This window comes from Sparus aurata, chromosome 18, assembly GCF_900880675.1.
Source record: "Sparus aurata chromosome 18, fSpaAur1.1, whole genome shotgun sequence".
NCBI classification, from domain to species: Eukaryota; Metazoa; Chordata; class Actinopteri; order Spariformes; family Sparidae; genus Sparus; species Sparus aurata.
The window spans coordinates 22,085,494-22,110,100 of NC_044204.1; the positions used below are offsets into that span (position 1 = coordinate 22,085,494).

The 24,607-nt window shown below is 40.9% G+C and overlaps 1 protein-coding gene across 2 annotated transcripts; it reads right to left on the reverse strand.

Moving 5' to 3' along the window:
• Positions 1-289: 289 nt before the first annotated feature.
• On the reverse strand, positions 290-24,517 carry abcb7 (ATP-binding cassette, sub-family B (MDR/TAP), member 7). 2 transcript variants are annotated; one of them, XM_030397441.1, is made up of 16 exons: positions 24,304-24,517; positions 21,774-21,857; positions 21,615-21,692; positions 19,958-20,077; positions 15,907-16,039; positions 13,814-14,082; positions 12,615-12,703; positions 12,327-12,414; positions 9,602-9,776; positions 8,935-9,092; positions 6,733-6,896; positions 6,434-6,563; positions 5,820-5,991; positions 3,981-4,084; positions 3,173-3,280; positions 290-1,780 (listed from the first exon to the last, which is right to left on the reverse strand). In XM_030397441.1, the coding sequence occupies exons 1-16, from the start codon at positions 24,463-24,465 to the stop codon at positions 1,562-1,564; spliced, it is 2,253 nt and encodes a 750-aa protein (XP_030253301.1). In that variant the 5' UTR covers positions 24,466-24,517; the 3' UTR covers positions 290-1,561. The 2 variants fall into 2 exon arrangements, with proteins under 2 accessions (XP_030253301.1, XP_030253302.1); XM_030397442.1 differs by having other exon boundaries at positions 24,316-24,514.
• Between the last annotated feature and the right edge of the window lie 90 nt (positions 24,518-24,607).

The following is a 24,607-nucleotide window of genomic DNA, read 5'->3' on the forward strand; positions in this document are numbered from 1 at the left end:
TACAAGGTAATGCTAGGCTAAGCAGCAGCTGACTATAGCCTTGTATTGAATGGAAAGATAGCTTACGCATGTGGTATCAATCTTCTCATCTGATTGTCAGCAAGAGTGAATAGCCTGCTAAAATGTCGAACTATTCCTTTAACAGGAGAAAAGCCTTTTTGAGAAATGCCAGATTACGTAGTAGAAATGTTTCCTTTTTTGTTGTTCTTATAATTTTGTGACGCTTCATAATAAAAAGGTATACATTGTGATATAACTCAAACTTAATCAAAACAACATGATGGCAACATTATTTAGACAAAAGCCAAATATTTATTAATCTGTCTGCAGTGTACGTACACAGTCAACATAGTCTAGAATGCAAAGAAACAGGCTTTATATCATGTGTATAGTACATGACACCCCACTTACCATTTTTTTTAATAACACTATAAGAAGGTTCCTCACAAATATGCATATCACAGCCCAAACAGCCCTCAGAAAATGAGGACATGCATGTAGTATTACTTTTTAAATATTAACACGTAACCTTCAGGAGGAAGTCTCTGTAGTCCTACCGTACAATCCAAAAAGCTGTCTTAGCACTGTTAAAACGTTTCATTAGAAGAGGCCCAACAACCAAGGCTAAATGATATGACAGTGAAACGTTCCCACAGGGGCCTTTAAAGCTGTTGCCTCATGATGTGGCTCCAGTTGTGGTGAAAACCATTCATGATTTATTAGTTGCTTCTTGTCACTCTCAAAGCGCTATATTTACATGAATGTGACTGTGACATACTGCTAATTCACCAGGGAGCTGTTCTGTGCCTTCACGAGTCCAAACATCCACCATTATGTTGTGATTCGTCTAGAAGACTTGATTATCTGCCAAATTCGATAATTTTAGAACATGCATTGAAAACAGTGTGTTGTGACTGAATCCCATGTGCTTTATGAAATTATGTCCTTCAAACGATAAACTGAAAAACAATAATCTCACTGTGATCACATCATAGAAGAATAAATTGTAATATGTGCACATCCTTAATATAAAACAAGCAAACTATCGGTTCAGTTTGTTCTCAAAATAATTTAAAAATTGAAATCAGTACAAATTGTTTCAACATCAAGGCATGTGTAAGTCATTACGTGTATTCTCATCTGTTTCCAGTGCGATGGAAGATGTCAATAAACCTGATGTCAAAAATGAGGAGGGGGGGGGGGGGGCAACCATGTTGACTAACAGATGTCTTACACACACGTATGTGATATACAAGGTCTCTTATGCTTGGCTTCAGCTAAGGCAACTGGCATAGAAGCTCCATCTCTGGACACCAGCCAGTGCTGAACACACTTGCTCCCTGTTCTGCTCCTCCTCCTTCACTTTGGCGAGCAGTGGCCTTTATTCACATGAGTGGGAGGAGGAGATAGTCACATGGGTGGGGGGCTTGGCAGAAGTGGGTGTGGGTAATGGGGATGTACCCCTTTCCCCACTCTCTCCCCCCTATACTGCACAGACTCCAGCAGATTCCAGCGTAGGCCATCTGTGAGGGATGAAGAGCCGTGGAGATGGCAGCTTCCTTCAACAGGAGCAGTTCCCACAGCCCTTTACACTATTGAGGATCTCCTCCTGCAGTTTTTTCCTCTCCTCCTCCTTCTGGGACAGGCGCTCAGCCGGCGGCTTGGACGACTGCTTGCCATTGTTGAGGATTTTGCTGTTCTGAGTGTTCCACAGGTCTGCGTAAAGGCTGCCTGGGATGCTGAGGAGGGCGTGGTGGTTGCCTCGCTCTGCCACTTTACCCTGGCAGAGAGAAAAAATAAAAAGAGCAGGAAAAAAAGAAACATGAAATCAAAACTTCAACAAACAGAAAACATGGCTACAGCAGTCATGAAGTTAAAATGAAGAGGCCACAAATGCAGAGTCCTATAGTTAGCATCTCCTCATGACCACACAACACTGACCACACTCTCTGCGGAGAGTCGGCTCCCCCCCTAGAATCCCTGCCGCCTCCCCAACATCTGTTGCAATTTCGCTCGCAAAAACACGGCCTCGCAGACACACGCGCACATCCGCATCCAACAAACACACATCCCACCCACACAGTCGAACACAAACGAAGGCCCCCTTCCCCCACCTCCCATGAGCATGCAGAGGTGTTGGCATCGTCTTTTAGTGCACCCAAGATGAGCATGTGACTGCTTCCGCTCGTTATTTTAATGAGCACCCCAGGCAGTCCTCTGCTGGTGACACCAGCAAACGCCATGGCGACATCACACGCAAACATGCCTCCTCGCCACGACCCTCTGATCCCTGCCATCTGACTCTGGGAACATGGAACGACACATGCTCTCTTTAGCCGCGGTTCAAAGAAATCTCTTCTCATTTCATCCTATCTGACTCGAGCACCGGTGGAAAATGTCACTTCATCTGTGAGACGTTTCATATTAACCGACTTCATTCTGTGTCTTTTTGTGCTTTAGTGTCTTAAGCCCAACCCATTACATACTGCAGCATTTTTCTCTGCACTTCACCACCTCCCTGATGCACAAAACAATTAAAATACACCACAAACATTCACTGTCTGTTTAAAAATATTTTCTATGTCTCCACGGCACCTTTAGCTTGACCTAAAACTGTACAGATAAACCATTTGAATGGCGATCTCCATAGAAAGCCACGTCTAGTCCTGGATGAGGCCTCATCAGTGTCTGGGAAGCCGGCCCATACATTATTAGTCACCGAGACAAACAAGACACGCCATCTGACCAAAACAGCCAGTCGAGTCTGACTGCTTTAATGAGCCCTTATGGAGAAAATAATACATTCAATTCTACCAACAGTGTCCGATTGTTGTTGAAGCTAATGAGAAAAGCTAAACAAAGCATGTTTTCATCACGCACGATGTAGAAAGGTAACTCAAAATAAATGAGTGGCAAAAGCACAGGCTACTTGCTAAATTCTCGTCACTGGCAGACAACAGTGCACCACAGGTCACGCAGAGTGCAGGTCATCGTCTTTCCCTTCAATGCAAAAATCGTCTAATTGGACTGGCAATTAACATTGCGCATGTTTATACTCAGAATACTCTGAACCTTCATATTATTTGCTTTTCATGAGAGTGACATTGCAACTGCAAATGTTAATCAGGGAAGGTATGAGATCAAGTAAAAATATAAGTGGACAAGTTTTTACCTCATTGAGCACGATAATCTCATCTGCATCTACGATTGTGGATAGCCTGTGGGCGATGAACACTGATGTCCTGTCCCTCACCATCTCCTTCATCGAGCTCAGGATGTTCTGGAAGCACACAAAGACAAATAATCTGATCACACTGTTAAGCTATACAAGAGTATCCCCCTAATCCAAAAGAAAATAGTTTTGCAGGTTTGCAATAATGATGGTCTGCGAAAACAATAAGACCGAATGTGCGTGAATGACAGGATATATATGAAATTTACTCCCAAACTTTTATTTGAAAGCGAAGCTAAGTCAACAGAATGTTGCTCAGCAACATCCAACTTCATATGCTTTTCTTTCCGATGTTTATATATGATAATTTTAAAAACACAGTTGTGATGAGAAGCAACAGAGAATCTCAATTTACAACCGCATCTAGTGCCCAACTCCTTCTCCTGAAGTTCAGAGAGTGTGCTGAACTTTCTCATTAAATATAACATTTACAAAGACTGTGGGGTTTAAGTTGAGCTGGAGATTAAGTGGGAGAAAACAGTGGCAGGTGGCAAGGGAGAACATGGGGGTGGTGTGTGTGTGTGTGTGTGTTGAGAGGCGGAGGGGGGGGTGTCACAGCAGGTATGTTACGCAGGAGTGAGCCGAATTATTGTGTACCTCCAGCAGGTGACGGAGTGGGAGTTTGTTCTGCTAAATGTGTATGCAGGCGCGGTGAGGTGACAACCTGGACGTCGAGCATTTGTGGGTACGTTTTGCGTGCATGCTTGTGTCTGTCAGTAGGTGTGTTTTCATGCACTGTCAGGCCAACCTCTTCTGTAATGGAGTCGAGAGACGATGTTGCCTCGTCATACAGCAGGATGGGCGGATTCTTTAGTACAGCGCGGGCGATGGCAACGCGTTGCTTCTCCCCTCCTAAAACAAAAAAAAACAAACAAACCAAATGTCATAAATAAAAGCAAACCAGGCACACGACGAAATGTTTGAAATATGCAAGGGTGCAGCAGGTCTCTTTCTGGCCCTTCTCATCAGATAATTACCACAAACGGAGTACCAGCACTCAGACAATACCAATGCCACCGGCTTCAGACTGGTAAAACAGACTTTCATTTAATTGAGAAGAAAAAGCAGCAGGACGCAAAGATTTTTCCCACTGTGTCTGACTCGCCCTTTATTACATATGAGCTGTGTGTGGCCTCTTGAAAGCAAGCAGCGTTCTGCACATATAAATATTGCTGGCAGCGGGAACAGCAATGAAGAAAGTTAGGAGCTCAAACTATCCCCCCCGAACAAAAAAAAAAGAAGAAAAAAAAAGAAAAAACTCACTGGCAGCTGTCACGTACAGCAGCAGTTAAATTAATGAGAAGTTAGTCATGTCTTTATTTTGTCCGTTCTCTCACTTACTCAGTCACTCCACATAGAAAAATCTCTGCTGCCAGTAATTGCATCTTGAATGTTGAGTGAAAAGTGCTCATACACTATGTGTTAACGTGGGCTAAATGAGTTGCAGAGTGATGCTAGGAGCCAAATACTACACAGCCGTGTGTTATCACTGCAGATCAAATAAGGCAACATGCCATTAAACAAGTTCACACACTACAAAGGAGACGACAACAAACTAACAGCAGCGCAGCCACAGATTAAGTCTCGTAATGAATCTCATAAAATAAGGTCAAATTTAATAATTAACCTAAGTTTTATGATTACCTTCCTTAACAAGACAAGCTCATAATCAAAGACTTTTCAAAGTAATTCCCAACTGCCGAAGTCATGCAGACATTTTAATATAGTCTGGAGCTGTGCAAACTGAAACGTTTCTCACTTTGCAGTCTCCATTCTTCTCTCACAGCATCTAACATGGCCAACTACCATCCTTATATATATTATTGGCAGCAGATGGGGAACAATTAGGAGGTTTAAGCACTTTTACTTAATTCCCACAATTAACTATATAGAAATAACCATGTTTGCACAGTGTACCACATATTACGCTACCAGATGTATATCAAATGTTGGGACTGATACACCTGACAAACAAATATCAAACCATTTCAGACTAATACTTAAAGATACCTGATGAGACAATGTCTTGGATAGGACTATTTCATAAAATACGTGGCTGGTAATCACATGTGTAATTTGGTTAGGAGTTCAGCTACAACAACTACGAAATTCAATTGCTGAAGTTTATTATCAAAAAAACTACAGAATATTCTCTGGTCACAGCTTCTCCAATGTGAGGATTTGTTGCTTTTGTCTTTTTCGCATTATATTGCAAATGAAAATTTTTTTGGTTTTAGATTACTGGCCGGATGAATTAAGCTATTTGTAGGTCACCTTGGGAGTTTGTGACATCATTTTCTGTTTTGTTTTATGAAGTAAACAATTCATTTAAAAAAACAGAATCGACAGATGAATTGATAATTAAAATAATCACTAGTTGCACTTATACTAGAACAATAAACTGTATGTCTCAGCTGTGTTTGGACACATTGGGATTAAATTATTAGCAGCCAGTCACTGAAAGAGTTTCTGTGTTTTAAATCTTTAAGCTTAGTATAACACCCAGGGAAATACACAAAACACACAGCTCTGTTACTTCCCTCTGCAGTAGAGACCATATTTAAACAGCAGTAATAGCGCAGCAAACCTGACAGCTTGAGGCCCCGCTCCCCAACCTGGGTGTCATAGCCATTGGGCATCCTGAGGATAGCATCATGGATGCCTGCTAGACGCGCCACTTCGTACACCTCCTCCTGTGTGGCGTTGATGTTGCCGTACTGCAGGTTGTAGAAGATGGTGTTGTGGAACAGAACGGCATCCTGACGACAACAACAACAGCACAGTTAGAGGAAAAAAATTAGGCTTCAGAGAATATTTTTTATTGCAGCAGAGACAGAAACAGAGGACTGCAGATACAAAGACAAGGGTAGGAGGGAGAAAGAACGCAAATGACAAAAATACTGTTCATGTACCATCTGTTCAGATCAGCCTCTGAGCTCACTGCAGTGAAAACCTCACTGAATCCTGCTTATTTCTAATGCTGTTGTGAACAGCTAATGTTACATTGTTCTATGCTGCCCCCTTGTTGTGTATAATTATCACAAATAACTAACAATATTTCACATTTACTACTGAAGAGTCATATCTTCACCATGTGTATTTTACCTGTGGTGAGCAGGATAAGAATAGTAAAATACAATCTATATCTCGCTTTATAAACAGTTTTCTTTGTTTATTTTACTGTGTCGGTGTGTTTCAGACCTGAGGTACGACCCCCAATGCCTTCCTCAGGCTGTCAAGGCTGACGTCTCGGATATTCTGCCCCGCTATGTAGATGTTCCCCTGCTGGGGCTCATAGAAGCGGAACAACAGCCGCACAATGGTGCTCTTCCTGCAACCAGACGTGGAACCAATCGTCAGCATCATTCTGTCTGTGAGCTGTACCCCCCACAGTCTACTGATGATATCAGATGATAAGACTTCACTGCACAAACAAATGAAATGACGTACACCTGGCCAAAGCGTTGACTGAATGAATGATTGAATGAAAGATGACCTACCCTGACCCGCTGCCACCAACTATAGCCACCTTCTTCCCCGCAGGCACTTCGAAAGACACACCGTTTAAGACTTTCTGGCCCTCCAGGTACTCAAAATAAACGTCCTCAAAGCGGATAGTGGCCTCCTGTGGTGCGATGGTTAATGGTGGGGCAAGATCCCTCTCCTGGAGAGAACCATCAGAGGGTTGAGAAACAGGCAGAGAGAGGAGACGGATACAGAACAGCCACTGGCAGACAAGGCCTGACATGATGCAACATTACTCCAACACCTTGTAAAGAGGGATAATGCTGGGGCACAGAGGCAACACGACGAGCATAAAGCACAGACATTCACAGCAAATTTGAGAGGTCGTTTCAAAAGACCGTCTGAATCTTCACACGCTGCCCTTCATGGTGACTGAAGGATCAATAGGCGTGAAAACTTTCAGTACATACTGAGCCGAGCCTCAGCGCTGAGATACAGCCAAGGTCAGCAATGAATAAAGCGCTGTCCTCACTCTGAGAGTAAAAGCCTGATCTGCTCTGTTTCTATACTACCTAATAGCAACATAATCACCCTCAATCCACCTCAGCCAATTAATACAAATAACTCAACAGTCCATTAGTATAAATAGATGATAATTTCACACACCCCCCAACATGGAAAAAAGCCAAAATCATTTATTTTTTTATTTTGTGGAGCAGTTTCAAGTGAGGGGGAGTTTTAAATTATTTTACATCCACATAATAGGCCAATGTGTTGCACACAAAAAAAAAGCATTCACACAGTAATGGCCTGCTGGGCAGTGCCATTCCACAGGGAATCACAATGGAGAGGAGTATTACTGATGAGTGAAAAATAACTGGACAGATTCATTTCTCCTACTGTAATTACAGGCTGGAGATGGGAATGGCATTCATATTGTTAAGCAGCAGGCGCACATTTGCACTTAAATGTGCCCTTCTGACGCAAGGAAGGCTGAAACGTTGCGATAAAAAGAGATAAATGCAATGAAATGTCTGAATGGCTCATAAAAACAAGTGACAAAAGAAAGGACGTGCACGTGTAAAATCTAAACTACTTTGACCACTTTAATGATCAAGTTAATGGACACGATTTAATTTTGAATACAAGTTAGTATTAGTGGGCTTCTAAGGTGAATTCACAATTAGACAATATAGCAGTGATGTAACATTACTGAAAGTCATAAAAACTGCACTAGAATTTAAATGGTTATTGTTTGATTTGGATTCATCGTTGTTGTTTATCAAGCAAAAACTCCACACATTTGTTGGTTTCAGCCCATCAAATGTAAGGATATTGAGTTCTTCTTTATCATATATGAAAGTAAGTGACTGTTGGCCAAATAAGAACATGATAATATATCATTTTTATTTTTTTTTACTATTTACCTTTTTCTAGATAAAACAAATTGATTAAATAATGATGAAGAAAAAATGAAAAGGAAGGACAGCACACTAAAAATGAGCCAATAACAGTTTTCACTGCAATTTCTCATTATATCCCGATACAGATCACACTATTGCAGAAAGTAATGTAATTTTCCACATGTGGCAATGACTTGGGAAGCTCCTGAGTCATATCAAGCAAGTAATTACTATGTTTGACTACAACCTATAATTTTTTACAGCACATAGGGAAAGGTTAACTATGTCATGCGCATAAGCATAACTCAGCCCTGTGATACATTCTTTAACTACTTGTGCAATTCCTGTGAGTTCTGTGACATCTACTTTTTTTTTCCCTGGTGGATTTGAAGAGAACACAGAGTATATCAGCTTGAGTTTCCCATCAGAAAGGCCAAACTGATGGCGATGTAAAGCAGGGAAATTTTTCTAAATATAGCGATCACTTAAACTCACTGATTTATTTTGGGGTGGCTTAAATGCATTTTGCTGCTGCCCCCATCTACAGCAGTTCATCACTTAGCTTCTGTGCCGCTACTCCTCACTGCTTCTACAAACTAGGGGTGAGCCAATTGCCATCTACTGCATGGAATACATTGATGATGGAAAAATACCTCATATAACCCCTCTTCAAAAATCTAAGCTAAGATTTTAGGTTGAACTCTGTACTCACTCTACATTTCTCTTTTCTCGCTTGTTGTCAGAAGAGAAAATGTCAAAAAAGAGAACACAAAACAATTTTGCAATCCACTGCTACAACGCTGAGAAGAAGTGCATGTCAGGGCGACAAGTTACCTTGATCTTGGTGTCAATGTTGAGCAGGGTGAAGAGAGTGTTCATGTCTATTAAAGCCTGTCTGGTTTCTCTGTACACGGTCCCCAGGAAGTTGAGGGGGAGGGAGAGCTGGAAAAGCAGGCCATTTACCATCACCAGGTCTCCCACGGTCATCGTACCTACATGACAGCAACACAACAACTTACAGAGAAGCACGTAATCCAGCTCTATTGTATCATATGTGTATCTTTGGATACAAGATCTGGGAAAAAAAAACATTTCTTCTTTCAAGTTGTGAAGGCAGACAAAGCATGTTACAGTCTGAATCCATCTCCACCCACTGTGATTTCATTTTCTGCATCAAGGCTATTTTATTTCCTATTCATGCCACTTTTTCATGCTTGCTGTGCTTTGTTCTCATTTAGTTTCTATTATCCAGTTCAGTCGGAGTTTTCTTCTCATTTTCATCTGTCCATTTGATTTTGTTTTGAGGTGGGTTTTTTATGCTTTCTTATTTCGAAATGCAAGATTTTCTTCCCCACCATGCTGTGGACAGAGATCATGAGCATGAAGAGGTAATTTCAGGACAGGTTGTAGGTATTTTGCACCAAATTTTCTCAAGGTTTATAGATCTTAAGAGGACAAGAAACACACACCACTACCCAAAACCCTTCACTGCCTCACTCACCTGCAGCGATGCCCTTGCTTGCCAACAACATGATGCCAGTCAGTCCGGCGCTGAAGATGGCACTCTGGCCAAAGTTGAGCATGGCAAGCGTGGACGTGGTTTTTAAAGAGGCCGATTCATAGATCTTCAGATATCCGTCATACTTCTCAGCTTCATACTTCTCATTGTTAAAGTACTGCAGACGAGATGAGAAACATGAAGAGAGGGAGGAGTGGAGGGAGCAAAGGGCACAGAGACAGCAAAGGGATTCACAAAAGGAAAGAAAGTGTAAGAGGAGAGAGAGAGAGAGAGGGACGGACACAAAATATGGTTAAGGTTAAAGGTTGAGGAAGCATGGAGAGCAGTATCAGGCAGATAGACACTTTAGCGCAGCCTGCCTCAAGGCTGCATTTGTTCTCAGTGACCGCTCTGGGCATAGTCTGGGTCTCAGTTGGCCTCTAAAGCACTTTTTCATGTCTCTGTATCTTCAACTCCTCCCCACTGATCTTAAAGGGCGATGGAGGGTATAGTACAAAAAACAGAGCATTAGCAGAGGATAGTGATCATGCAAAAGAACATTTTTAAAAAACATATTTGGCACTTATAATAGCAAGGAAAGCGGAAACATCACTGGGAAGTTAAACAAGAACTGCTGCAGAGAATTCAGTAATCATCATTGGCACTGTCTTCAGCCTCTGTATTTACATCTGCAACAGCTTACACAGACACCTACCAACAGAGCACAGATAGCTCTGAAGTGTTACACCACACAAGCAGCTCTAATTTTGATGAAGACATACAGCTATCACTTAAGAGAAAAAAAATAGCCTCATGAATCAGCCACATCTCTTAAATTCAGCAAATAAAACTATGGCACGATCACAACAACGACCCTCCTCAACTCCGCTGCCAATTACCTAATATTGCTGTTTGTTTAGCTTGCACTATTGTTCCTCTGCTCTGGTTAAGTGGGCGATTTGCTTCTCTAGCTAACGGCAGTGGTGCTGTGCTGCTACCGACTTGCCACTGATTTGCATATAGGGAAATGCAGGAAATCAGTGAGAGAGAAAGAGCGAGAGAGAGCGAGAGAGAGAGAAAGAGTGAGAGAGAAAAGAAAGTAGCACATGGAGGATAAACAGAAGCAGTGCAAGGCACCATGTTCAGGTTCTCATCCAGCCCTTTGTGAAAGTGGAACGGATTTCTGAGTGGGCGGAGATCTAATTACATATGCACACTCACAGCTCAGAGTGATGCTAAATCCGGCCGCATTGGCACAGATGACACAAAATAACACAGAACAAAACGTTAAGGAAAACAGGACGCAAAATAATACAGCAAAGAAAATAACATGGCTACCAAAATATATCTGGAGCAGCCAACAAGGCACCCGAAACTGGATGGTGATTATGTCTATATGTGCTCTGTGTACAAAGATGTTACCTAGAAGGCGGCTTACAGCAGCAAAAGATGAAGATTCAGGACATCCATGCCACTGAGAAAAGTATTAAGAAATGTTTTTATCCGCACCACATCACATCAGTCAGGCGTCCATAACAGCAAACTCACCCATAAACCCCCCCTCTCCCTCAGCGGACAGGTATATTCAAAATAAAGCCTCCGCTAGGAGTCACTTCCATTCTGATGTAGTAACTAAGTAAAATCTACTAAACTACTCTCCTTAAACATAATTTGAGGTACGTGCAGTTTACCATAGTATTTCCATTATCTGTTACTTTATAATTTTACTTCACTAAATTTTACTTTTTACTGCATCACATTTATTTGATAAAATGGTTACACCAGTTACTTTACATTATCATCATCATCATCATCATCATTATTATTATTATGAGCTAAAGTAGTACATTGTTAAATTACTTCATCTGGAGACTAATCTGAATATTGAAACCCCAAAGTCAGTCAGGCTAGAAATCGACTGATCCCTGACAAAAATCATTTAACACCACACATCAATCACTATCTGTTCATACTGTTTATAGTTCCCTCGCTGCAAACTCCAAAACTTCACTACATATTAGCACTACATATTATTCCCAAGTGTTTACTTGTTTATGTACATATGTATATAAAATAGAAACTGTATAAATCTTCTATGTCTGTGTACCATGAAGGAACAACTTTCATTTCATGCAGCTCTGTGTTATATAATGACAAATAATTTACCTTGATACCTTCAACATTTGACAATCTAAATCACTGCAAAACAGAAAGGTTCCATTACCACACTCCCTGCCTGGATCTGTGGGCTTACAGTATGTTTGTGTGACACTGCTTTACAATAGCTAGGGGGAATATGATGACCTTTAAGTAAACCTATAGTGGAGACTGGCAGTGACTTCAGTCCTTTCAGCCATAGTCTGCTCCTCTCACTCAGAAAGATAAACCTGACTTTAAAGTTTAACTTGCACTTGCGATGACAGTGAGTTCTGTGTGAGAGTGGTAAAAGGCAAAAAAAATAGAGGGAGAGAGAAGAAAGTAGCACATGGAGAATAAACCGAAGCAGGGAGGGAGCTGCTCTTTGATAGAAGGCAAATTCTGACAGTGGCAATCATGCTAGTAAATCATCATCACCACAGCCGAGTAAATATTTGTTCACATCAACATGCCTGGCCTAAGTGAAGAGAAGAAAAAGACTAGAAAGTAGGCAATAAAAGGGAGGGATTGATGAAGGGGGGGGTGGATGGAGAGGAGGAGTGAGGTTGTGGGTGGGGGGGTTGTATCTTACCTTAACAGTCTCATAGTTGAGGAGGGAGTCAATAGCTGCATTGCCGGCTTCATTGTCTGCTTTGTTCATTTCTATCCGGAAGCGAGTCCTGTGTGCAGGGAACATTTACAACCACATAAGCACTTTCTTCAGTACACACCGTATTTCCACATATGAGTGAACCAATAAATGAGACAGCCACGGCATATTCACTTACCTGTTTCCAAGTGAAAACAAGCATATATGAAATAAATCAACCATTTGTGCTAAAGACAGTCACAGGACAAGCAAGAACATCCTTGTTGTTACCTCCACTGAGTGAAGAGAATAGTGAAGAGGGTGTACGCTGATAAGGTACCCATGGCCACTGCTGCAAACTGTCCACCACATTTATAATACTGCAGAAGAAAAAAATCACAGTCAAAACAAAGAATTCCACATGCTGTGACTCAACAGCTTTGTGAAGAAAAGTCAAGTGACCACATCAGACCACCAGACCCCAATGATGGTGTCACAAGGCACTTTGAGAATGTACTGTTTTTGACCATTCCACTATTAAATTGAGTGTTACAAATGGATGGGAAACTACAAGAACTAATCGTGCTAATGCTTTAGCTATTTGTGCAATGGAGTCTGTCCTCATTACAGGCAAGCTGACATTATGGTCCAGAGTGGGATAATAGTGTGAAGCTATAGACAAGCCGCTCTTTCAGTGGTGGCCAAGGAGGGGGGCATCTGTTCAGGGCATACTCTGCAGGAGGACATTAAGCTGCTACAAAGCTTTGGGATTCATCACTGACACTAATGGGCTCTGTGTTGCCACCAAAAGTTCATGGGGATTCATATTCCATTTAGAATGTAAATGAGACAATATCCCCGAAATTAATTTCCGGACAATCTGCTGTGAAGAGTGTCAAGGTGATGGAAGGTCCTGAGCAAACATTAAGGGCTGAAACAGTAACAGCAATAAGAGATAAAAGCCAGAAAACTGAGCAGTGTTTCTGGTAGTATCCAACAGTAATGTAGAGGCCTATTATTACCATCATGAGTGTCCGTGTCATTGTTTGTCAATGAGTGACGCTAAAACATCTTGATTGCCCCCTGGTTGCTGGCTGCAGTACATGTCATAAATCCCGCCCCCTCCATGTTAGCAGATGGGACATGGGCCAAAATAAACTAAATCAAAGATGCTTTCCATCATGATCAGTAGTTAATATCGGGCCGATATATGTTTAAGTATAATTTTCTCTGATAAGTTTGGTTTGAAGTAGTTATTGGCTATAAAAAGGTGGTGTGAAATCGTGAGTGAAAGGTGTGCCCTGTACGCAATTGAGTGGGCAGGTGTTAGGCGGAGACTTCTGCGCAGACTCAAGCTGATGTCATCAAAGCAATATAGCAGTGCTGGTATTTGGGATTTTATGGATTCAATTTTGTACAAGAAATGCAGACACATCGTCCATCTTAATATATGTCAGTGGTCTGTGCGTGGGTTTCACCATGAGACTCACCAAAATGGCACTGACGAGGCCCATCTCAAAGACTGTAGGTCCTAGATTGAAGACGAGTGCACTGAGGACAAACGAGATGCCCCGCGTGCCACGGTCGATGGCCTTGGATAGCGCTCCTGTCTGCCGACTGAGATGAAAACCCAGATCCAGATTGTGCAAGTGCAGGAAGACGTTCTTGGCGATGCGTCGGATGGAGCTCTGGGCCACCTTGCCGAACACAGTGTTCCTCAGCTCGTTAAAGAAGGCTGCACAAGCCCGTGATGCGCCATCTGGGATAAGCGGAGGAAATAGAGAGTTAAGCACACCTGCTGTGAGAAGCAGGGAGGTTCAGGCACTGGGGATGGGCACTACTGAGTGTGAATATATCCTCATCCTTAATGGCAGGACTGCTATGTAGCTCTGAAGTGATATGAGGTAGCAAAACAAGAATCTGACCCCTACCTTTCCTATCTTGTAAGATGTAATACAGTGCTGAGACAGTTGAGACTAGACAGGGTGGAGGGCTTGTCACCTGCTCTAAAGTGGTGGAGCAGGTTTTTCACATGTCTGGTCTGCACTGCAATGCTACAGCAGCAGCCTCCACCAGCCTCTGTAATTACAAAGCAGGATGCTGTCTGAAGCCTCAATACTATGACAGGCCAGCACACTGCAGACTGAGGGAAGGGAGGGCATCTGAGTGTACACAAGTGTGTTTGGTGTGTGTGTGTGTGTGTGTGGCGGGGACGGGGCTACATGTGTGAGCAAAATACTAGAAGAGGGGGAAGTGGTTTTAGTAAGTGTGTCATAGAAAGATGGGATTCAATTAACAGGCTTAAGTTCAGCACTATCCAAGTCTAAAATTCCTCTGGCTGATCTGCATGATGACTCAAGCACCAGGGCATTTCTTTAAGGTATTTTTAATGCAGTATATTTTGTTTGGTTTTTTTTGGAAGAAAGCTGCCTGATATGATGATTAATAATAGTTTCAGTTCAACGTAATCAGCAATCTAATTTCAAGACAGTCAATGATTTGATCCCTCACACTTCTCAAAAACTGTTATCGCAGCAGATGGCTAGCATGACTGTCACAAATTAATATTAGTCTGTGTTTGAATGACACATGGCCTTCCTGTGGCGATTTCACCGAGTTGTGTGAATACATGACTTGTCTGCCGAGACCAAAGTCGGGGTAATAATCGCTCTGTCTGTCGGTCTTCAGGGGGCTGTAATGTGGCGTTAAATAGGAATGCTCATCTAATGAACAATGTGTCCACATCTGACAAGGTAGGATGAGCACTGTGCAACCCCTTCAGCCAAATTACACTCATCACTGCAGGCTCCAAGGACCAGGGCCCTGTGTATCGCAGAGAGGGAACAAAAAATATGATTTCTTTCTTTAAGAGCATCCCCTTCATTCTTCCTCATCATCTTAATTCATCCTGTCTGGAGCAGTGTTCTTGTGCTCCAATTATTCAACAGGCAGTATTAGTGTACAAGATCTAAGTGGGCTCATTAAAATAAGTGGCTACAGGGCGAAGTGTACATTGCATCCAAGATGATCTCACTCAAGGCCAGAGTGACTTGCGGTGGGTGTCAGGTTCACAATATTTATTTTACTACTTGCTTTTCATCAGAAGCTCTGTGGAAAAAAAACCTCTAATCAGGAAGGAACTTCACATTCACACTACTCATCACCTTGACCCCTCTTGTTTTCACAGGGCCTATTTGGACAAAAAGGAGGGGAAAAAAAACGGAGCCGCTCTCAAGGGATGAGGTGCAAGAAACATCCGTGGCCTTTGCATAACACAAAAAAATATCCGACTACTTTCAAAAGCACATTAGCAATTTCTTCCCTGCTGCTTTAGAAATGTATCCAGCTCTGTTTGCCTTGGGAGCGCACAGGTATCATATGAAATGTTGCCGCAGATTGATAGAAGTGAACTTGGGCGCAGAGCTGAGCACATAATGTAAATAATGTCAGGGAGAGGCAGAGGTTGCGGAGCGGCATTGATATGAATGTGTTGGGAAAGGTCAGCCTGTAGATAATAGGCAGTCCCACAGTCCCCTCTGATGAGCATGGGCACCTGCCAGTGCAACACAAGTCTGGGACTCACAGCCAATCAGCACCGCCGTTGCCATGGTAGCCACAGTGCTTGGCGCGTCATTCAGGTTCAGCATGTGTCCCGACATCTGGTTAAGCTCGTCCACTGCATACTTAAACATGAAGGGCACCGTCACATTGGTGAGCTGGGGAGGCAGAGAGGGAGGGAGGAAACATTCAGAGGAGAGGAGAAAAAAAGAGGAAACAGTTTCAAATAGCCTATTAGACAGACATATGTTCAATATAGTTTAGTGCCATTTTTCTAGTCCTCTGGATAGCCTCTGCATGTATGTATGAGCACCCCACATGCTTAGAAAGATGGATAACCATTATTGTTATGCAGTAAATCCAACATTACCCATGCAGGTTCAAGGATACGCATGTATAAATGTATGTATGTTTGAATTCTGTACATATGCAGGTGCGTGTATGTGCGCGTGCATGTGTGCGTATTCTTCGAAACTGGCTGTTCTGATGCTGGTGAGGTGGCTGGTGCTTCCTGCTAATGGAATTGAAATGGTTATTAGGGCTAATTAAAAGCACAGGGACAGCTGTGTGACTCAGGCTAGGCGGTCCGCTGCGCATTAGGACAGCCAGAGAACACAGCGGCGTACCGCAGAACATTTTTATTTGAAACCCATTTCATTTGAACCTCTCAACCACTTACACACGGGAGGGATTTTTTTTTTTTTTTTTTACTTTTCTTATTGTTCCTTTACTCCTGTCAAATTCTGCATTATATAATTATGATGAAATAATGGCAACAACAATTATATAAAAACAGAGCAAAGAAAAAAATACACCCACAGTGACCTTTGATCATGTCAAAGGATGCCTAATAATGCACCATTTATACTGCAAAAGCAAAATCTCTAGGGTTCTCGCTTTACACACTTGGGTATTATACTCAGATGATAGACATCCTCTGGGTTCCTCAAGGAAAAACAATATCTTTGCTACCAAGACAACAGAACGCGACACAAAAGTAGCCTGAGCTATTACCACAAGGCCAAAACATGTCCTCAATTTTACCTCCAATACATGACAAGGTTGAACGTGTTCTTTCAATCAACTGACAGCCAAATAGAGATTAAATCATCACCATGTCAATCTGTACCAGGCAATATGTCATCTCATAATAGATATATTGTGTCAAGTAGTGCAGAAGAGGCTTCAGGCTATTAAGAATTAGCTTAAACTTAGAGTATGACACACACACATGCACAGAGACAGCGAGGGCTTCATTCAAGGGCGAAGGAAAACAAGAGCTTCTATATAATCAGTTATTTGAAATGAAAATGTCACTGATACTGCAGAGTGCAGAGGTGTGATTCGCTGTAACCACATAATTATTCAGTTGATTTAAAAATTGCCTCCACACTGCTGGTGGTTTCAGTTCAAACAGACAAACTGGAGAAATCGAGGCTAACTCCAGCCAAGCTGGAAAATAGGAGAAGATTGGATGGCGTGTGTGTGTTCCCTCCATCCTCAGTGCACACGCACACACAGCCATGCTGAGCAGCAACAGTACGTGCTTATTTAGTAGCTGTGAATTTGTGATTGTTTTCCAGGGTGTAAATTAGAGACCATCAACAAAGGAAGAGGAAATACATCATTCACTGATTGAGACTTGCAATTAATTATTTAAAAATTGGTGTCTGTTTTAGATGCAAACTGTTTTCAGAGTTACAGGTTCTTTACACAGTGGAATAAACTACGGTGAGAGTGTGTGCTGTCAGAGCAAAGAGGTTATTTGATTTAGCAAGGAGGAATGTCTGATTATAAACGTTTAAATAATTAGACCAATGGTTTGATGTTTGGCCATTTCCCTTCAGCAAAATTCTGCTACACTGTACTGTGACAGATTCTTACACATAGACAATGCCATCTGTGAGTCATTTCCCTTTATTATCAATTATAAACCTTCTCTAGATCAACAAGCTGACGATAGCAGTTTGTAAAGCCAGAAGTGATGGTTGATCCTGAAAGAGTCAACAGGACAGCTTCAGAAAACCATTCATTTGCCAACAGTGACAGCAAACTAATGAAATGTTCAAACCTAGTAGCTTCTACTTTACTGGAAACATTGGGTACTCTTCTCTATCACCTCTGAAGAAGTAGGCCTTTTATGAGCAGTGATCACAAATCCAAACTTACCTGAATAACTTGGCAGTTGAGACAACAAAATGGATTATATGGTGATTTGAGAAGGTGAATGATTAAATGTTCTTGCTAAGAAATATGGCTAGGTAATATATTGATTTTATATATTCTTTACATATTCAGTAACATGAAACCATACATCGTCTTATATTTTGGAGAACATTATATTATGATATGGCATAAGTGTTGTGTTTTTCTGGTTTTAAAGGCTGCTTGATGAATGATTATTTCTCAAATAAATATCATTATGTTAATATGTTGCCTGATTTTCCTTGTGTATCAACCTCAAAAATGCACTATCCATTATTCTTAATGCAAATCAAAATAGCAGACAATGAAGTTGCAGTTTAATTTTTTCCATCCAGTGTTCAATTTCCAAAAACCTCCAAACTGTGGTTCATGAATGAAATGCTATGAGAGCACCCACCACTCAGCTGTTGAACTTCAGAGTATCTTAATGGAGCACAAACATATCTCATGAGCAGACTTTTATATCAATCCTGTCTTCCAAACAACATTGACATGTTGCTGACAAATTATAAAACCAGACAAGATGTCTGCCAAAACTAGTAGCGCATCATTTTGCTGCAGACTTCTCTTTAACAGGCTAGCATTTAGGAAACAGTTTACCTACACAAACTTTTTGGTTCAACGTTGGTATTCTTTCTAGATTCTTGTCATTTCAGAGACAGTGTCAACTTAAAAAATTGACCTCTGTCATTTAATAATCTTTGACTGACGTCAGCAGCAGCCTTGAATTGTCACTTTTCTCTTTCACTTGATTTCATTGTGAAAGGCAGGGTTTTTCAGAGTAAGGCCCAGCAGAATAAGATGATCTCAGCAGCCACACGAAGGATTTGTAATTATTTGGATGGGGGGTAAAGTTTATTTATCATCGTGATCATTATGCCTGTTTTACCAGAGGAAAAAATAATCACAATTTCTCATTTTCAATTCTCTATGTTGCACTACCTCTAGATGTGTGGACATCTCCCGATTATAAGATGTATCACAATGCGGACAGGGAAGATTCTGCATCGATGCAGAGACAAAGCATAATTAAGAGCAGCTTATGTTGATTGTTGATTGTCAGGCCTCAGTTGGACAATAAAGTTACGCACAATGTTGAGTGGAGGAGAGAGGCACAGATCGTCTGTGAGTGATAATAAAAACTAAATAAAACGGGGCACATGTCAGACTTTATGACCTTGCTGGGAAGCACGAACTGGACGAGACCCACACTGAGCCTGAATTCTGCCTCACAACAATTACTAATCATGTCAGCCATACATATCTGAAGCCAACGTCTGCAGCCATATATAATAACTGTTACAGCAAGCCCACCTAATTAGCCAAGATCTGAGGAGGCACTGTCAACTTTGCCACCCAATTCTAAGAGAGGTGTAAATTTGTCTAACATGTATGCAGCAGAGTTAAGAAATGCCTCATCTCAAAGCCGCCATGTGAAAACAATATTGTTGTAGAATACAATAAATGTGTAAGGCACCGTACATCTATAAATGTCTTGTTTTTGTAATGTTTATGTGTTGAAAAGATGCAGCTTTTATTTTGTAGACTGCAGTAGTCTGATTATAAGAAGGAATTTCTGAATAAAAGCCAGGGAAGATTCACACCTCTAACTACCTCATACATTCTTGCAAAACTGGGGCAAATTAAAATTAGCAGCACACTAGAAGGACTGTGGAATGGATGTTGAGTGAAGACTGGAGTAAATGCTATCACAGTTACCACAAAGCTGCCTCAATTGTGAGGTATGGATAAATAATCCTGCTTAGCGCCAATTTAAAAGATCAAATTTGACTTTCAAGACAAAAAAGAACATACTAGTACCCACAAATAACCCCACTTCAACACCCATGACATTGTCTGTGAAAACTTACCTTGGCTCCAGCGAGCAGGCCTAGAGAGATGGCAACACGGGCCCGCAGGTCTGGTCTATTCTTTGGCCATACATAAGACAGCATTGCAGACAGTATCTGCGCTGAATTCACTTCATTCAGCTATTGAGGAGAAAACACAAGGAAAGCCTCTTCTTAGATCAAAGTTAATTAAGCCAGTCTGTCCTGTAAGAAACAGGTCAAATGGGTAAAACAGTACTTACTATACTTCTAATATCAACTTTCTAACAGGTCCCATGTTTGCCAACATTGGCAACTAACTTGCATTTGGATTTCAGAGTGACAATCACAATAACCTAAAGATGGCTCTCTTGGCACACACACAGGACATCAAATGTCAGTGGAAGTCCCTCGGGAGGATCTGCGGGAAGCAATGACAGCAGACTCTCCAGGTGGACCGGGGGATCCAGTCTGACACTACAAGTCCCAGGAGACACCTGGGCTGTCATCCCAGCTGAGTTTGAGAGCACATTGGTGCCAACAAGGCTGTTTACCCACGCTCCACCACACACCTGCCACAGGGACTCTCTGCAGGCCAAAGAATATGCAGTAATTCCTCTAATCCACTCAATATGGTGGCAGCGTCATAGAGCAGCACTATATGGCAGCACCTCCCAGCAAATTACACCGAAATGGAGCCCAACACCTGCCTTTAATCAAATGCAATCAGCCAATATGTGACACAGCAAAGAGTGGATTAACATTAATAGTTGAATGACGACTGAGTTCCCTGTAACATATGTTGAGAGAAATCTATTAGTCTAACATCTTTCCAGTCTTTTGTTATACCTATAAATAGGACTGCTCAGTTTATATGCTCAACATATATACTGTCAAATGTTTTATTTTGTTACTAAATTGATTTTAAAAAAATCATGTGAAATGCTGGACAACATACAAAAAATGAAAATTATGTTGAGAAATGAGTCACAGTTTTAGTAGGAATAGCAACTTTTTTCAATTCACTTCACTCTTACTCAAGAAAGATTTATAGGCTGGGACATCTCTAGCACCACAATGCTTCATTTATCGTATGTTCGGACACATTTTACCTTGATCAAAACATCGTGCCCCTGCGATTTGGATATTGCATTTTTTCAAGATTATTTCGATTCACTGTTCAGCCCGAATGTGAAGACAGATTAAAAGTATATTTCTCAAATTATGAATCTATGACTCAGTTTTTAAAATGTTTCTGGCCCATTACCCAATTTTTGGATCAGTAACACTAATGAGACAATCATGTGGATACAGAATACTTTTGAATAAAAATGTAACAAGTATAAAAGGATAAATGATGAGATGTGTAAAACCTGTGTCACATATTAAAATAAGTCAATAGATATATCAATATATCAGCCTTAATATTGTAGATAACTCTGCCAGCACTAAGACCAACCCCCTTGGGATAGATATTTGTCAGTATTTTTGTAAATCATAGGCCAAAGGATCAGTTAAGGAAAAAAGTACATGAAGTAATACAGTAGATAATCATTAGTTGCAGGCTAGCAGGAGTCCACCTGCATCATTTCAATTTACACTCCATTTTAAGAATGCATATGCAGAATTTGTTCCTCAGAGTTTTCAAGTTTCAAAAATTTCAGTGACCTAAAACTAAAAGAAGTAAGACATTACTTACCACATTTTTTGGATCTGCATTTAGCTTTCCTCCTGCATTTCCGTGCCAACATGTTCTTTTGTCTGTGATCTGTAAATGCTGTGGAAACATCATACATTGGTACTCTATGTTTAATTCTGTTAACAGATGCTGATTCAAAAAATTCTAAAACATACTTACTTTTGCTGCCTCTAAAATCTGTCGACTGTTTTCGCTTCTGCTTGTATTCCATGACGCTGTTCGTAGGTGCGGAGGTGAGCCCAGCTGAAACACATGGCATGTCTTGTTGAACTGACATTTCAAATTTCTGCTGATTCACTTTGATGGATATATGAATATTTAGAAACAGAACCACAATAATGAACAACAGAACACATGAAACACCCATAAAAAAAGGTGAAATAAACGGTTGTCATATCTAAGTCCAATGCAAACAAACAAGCAATGCGTCACAGTGTTTTCACAAAAATGCTCAGTTTAAAGTCAAAGTTTAAAGGTTGAAGGTTCGGGGACATACTGAACAAATATATGGTTAGAACAGAGGTTTCATGATAAGCTTGACTGGTTTGAAAAGCGTCCATAAATGTTTGTATAGCTGTTCTTTATTTCTACAATGAATCTTTGTCACTAATAGAATGTATTCAAATCACCATCAAATTAATGGAAATACCAGTTCATAATCTCTCTGAGCTTGTCATAAAATGTTCAGAAATAGTTAGATTTATATCACTCTTTGTGACCCAGTTTAAGCAGTCATAATTTATGTAGGATAAAAACTAATAATATGCCTACTGAGGCTGAGTGGTTGATAATGGAAGATAAACTGTTGGTGGTTTAAGACAGGCATACTGAGCTCGAAGTTGCCCCATGTTGCACCAACATTTATACTAAAACACTTATCAAAATACTTCATTAGTGATATGAGTGGTACATTATTGGATTGCTTCACCTCCTTAATGACCTAGAACACTGTGTAAACCACTACTGTATAAACACATTTGAGAAAGTGTAATTTGTTTTGAGACAGTCATTTTACATATTTACTTGTGTATTTATATCAATGTGATGCAAATTGCTCCACATATTACTTGTAAATGTGTGATTTGTTTGTAAGCTGAGCTCAGTGAAGTACCAAAATATCACACTTGAGTAACTTTAAAGACATCATGTCAAAACATTACTTACGTAGAATGAAAATCAACCATATAAATTATAAATAATATAGTACTTGACTAAAAGGTCTAAGTATTGGATGTTAAATGTACATAAGTATCAAAGGTAATGAGGTGACAGTAAATTCTACATATATTTCCTTACATGTACACTTTATACTAGGCCTGGCCAGCAATCTGATCCTATTTTGTTATATCAGATTGCCAATTCATAAAATAATCCAAATATTAGGGGTTAACAAATATGGATTTTTCAGAGCCGATACCGATTTATAGACATCACGGAGACTGACATGCAATAATTTGGCATCGATATTAATTTGCAGTAAAAAAATTAAACCGTCAACATTTCAAAGAACCAGTGATATTACAATACAGTACAATGTAAAGATACATTATACATACAGTTTAAGTACAACGTTGAGGTTCCATTTTCTGCTACTTTATACTTCCTCTCCAGTATGTGCATTTGATACATTTAGCTACTAGTTACTTTGCAGATTCACATTATTTAAGTGTGTATAGGCTATTTGTGATGTGCTAATCTGCCAAGTCTGATAATCGTTCAACCCTTATTAAAAATGCCCATAATTTTGTTCTGAGGTGGAATGTAATCTGCAAGGTAATTGGTAATTTAAATAAAGAAATTAATGTAGTGAGTTAAAAATACAATATTTGTCTCCAAAATGTAGTGGAGTGGAAGTACAGAGTAGCAAAAAATGGCAATACTCATGTAAAGTACAAGGATCTCAATTATATACCAGTACAGTATTTGGGTAAATATTCCTAGTTACATTCCATCACTGGCTGAATAACGATATCAAAAGTTTAGGTAACTTTATTGTCTAGATAAAATACAGATAAGTTTTCACTAGATACACCTGACAGTGACCTTACTGATATAAACTGAGAGGACAACATATTAGAAAACATCTATTAAAACATTCATGATGGTGGCATTTATGTCAGGGCTGTTGCATGAGAATGTGTCAATTTTAGTAATATAATAAAGTGGCAGCCGAGGGGCTTTTGAAAAGTAGAGCTTAACATGTCATGACAGTTACATTAGTAACGTCGGGTCCTCTGGGTGGGACAAACAAACAGTCTTATCTAACGTGGACTGAGTCTTGCCAGTCGGCACGTGACTGAAACCACTGACATGCTAACATAACTTAGCATCGTAAATAGTGACTGTCGGTGTTGAAAGACAGCGTGAGTCGTGCTACAAACGGCTCACTTAGCATACAGGCACGTTTAAGGTATGTTTTAGCCATTCACAATAATGTTCACTGACGCCACCGCAACTAGTTCATAGTAAGTTAGCCAGCTAGCTAGCTGCTACCCAAGGCTCAGTTAGACGCCTAGCTAGTTGACTAACACAATACCGACGTGACATTGTCGACACGGGTAAACAAACGAGCAACACCGACCAGTTCATACAATAACTTCCCTGAAAGTTAGTAAGGGCCACTTTCCATCTCTGTCCTTGCGCGGTGACTGTCACACCAAAAACACTGTGTCCTCTCCGACCAGCTTACCCCCTCACTCACCAGATATGTACTCTGGCGTTTAAGGTCCGTCCCGTTTTCACTGCGACCTTTATTCCAAATGTGATATGAGCTCGTCTGTCGAAGGAGAAGCGCTAATTTTCGTCTTTGGAAGTGAAAGCCGCATTTCAGCGGTGCCAACATCGGCGCCATGTTGAAGAAGGAGGAAGGCGGTTAGTCAACACGCCGGGTCACGTCACTTCCGGCCCTCGTCAACGCTGTCAGTGTCAAAGCTAGCAGCAAGGAGCTTTACTTGACTACATTTCTGTGGATATTTCAGCCGCTAGTTTGATTT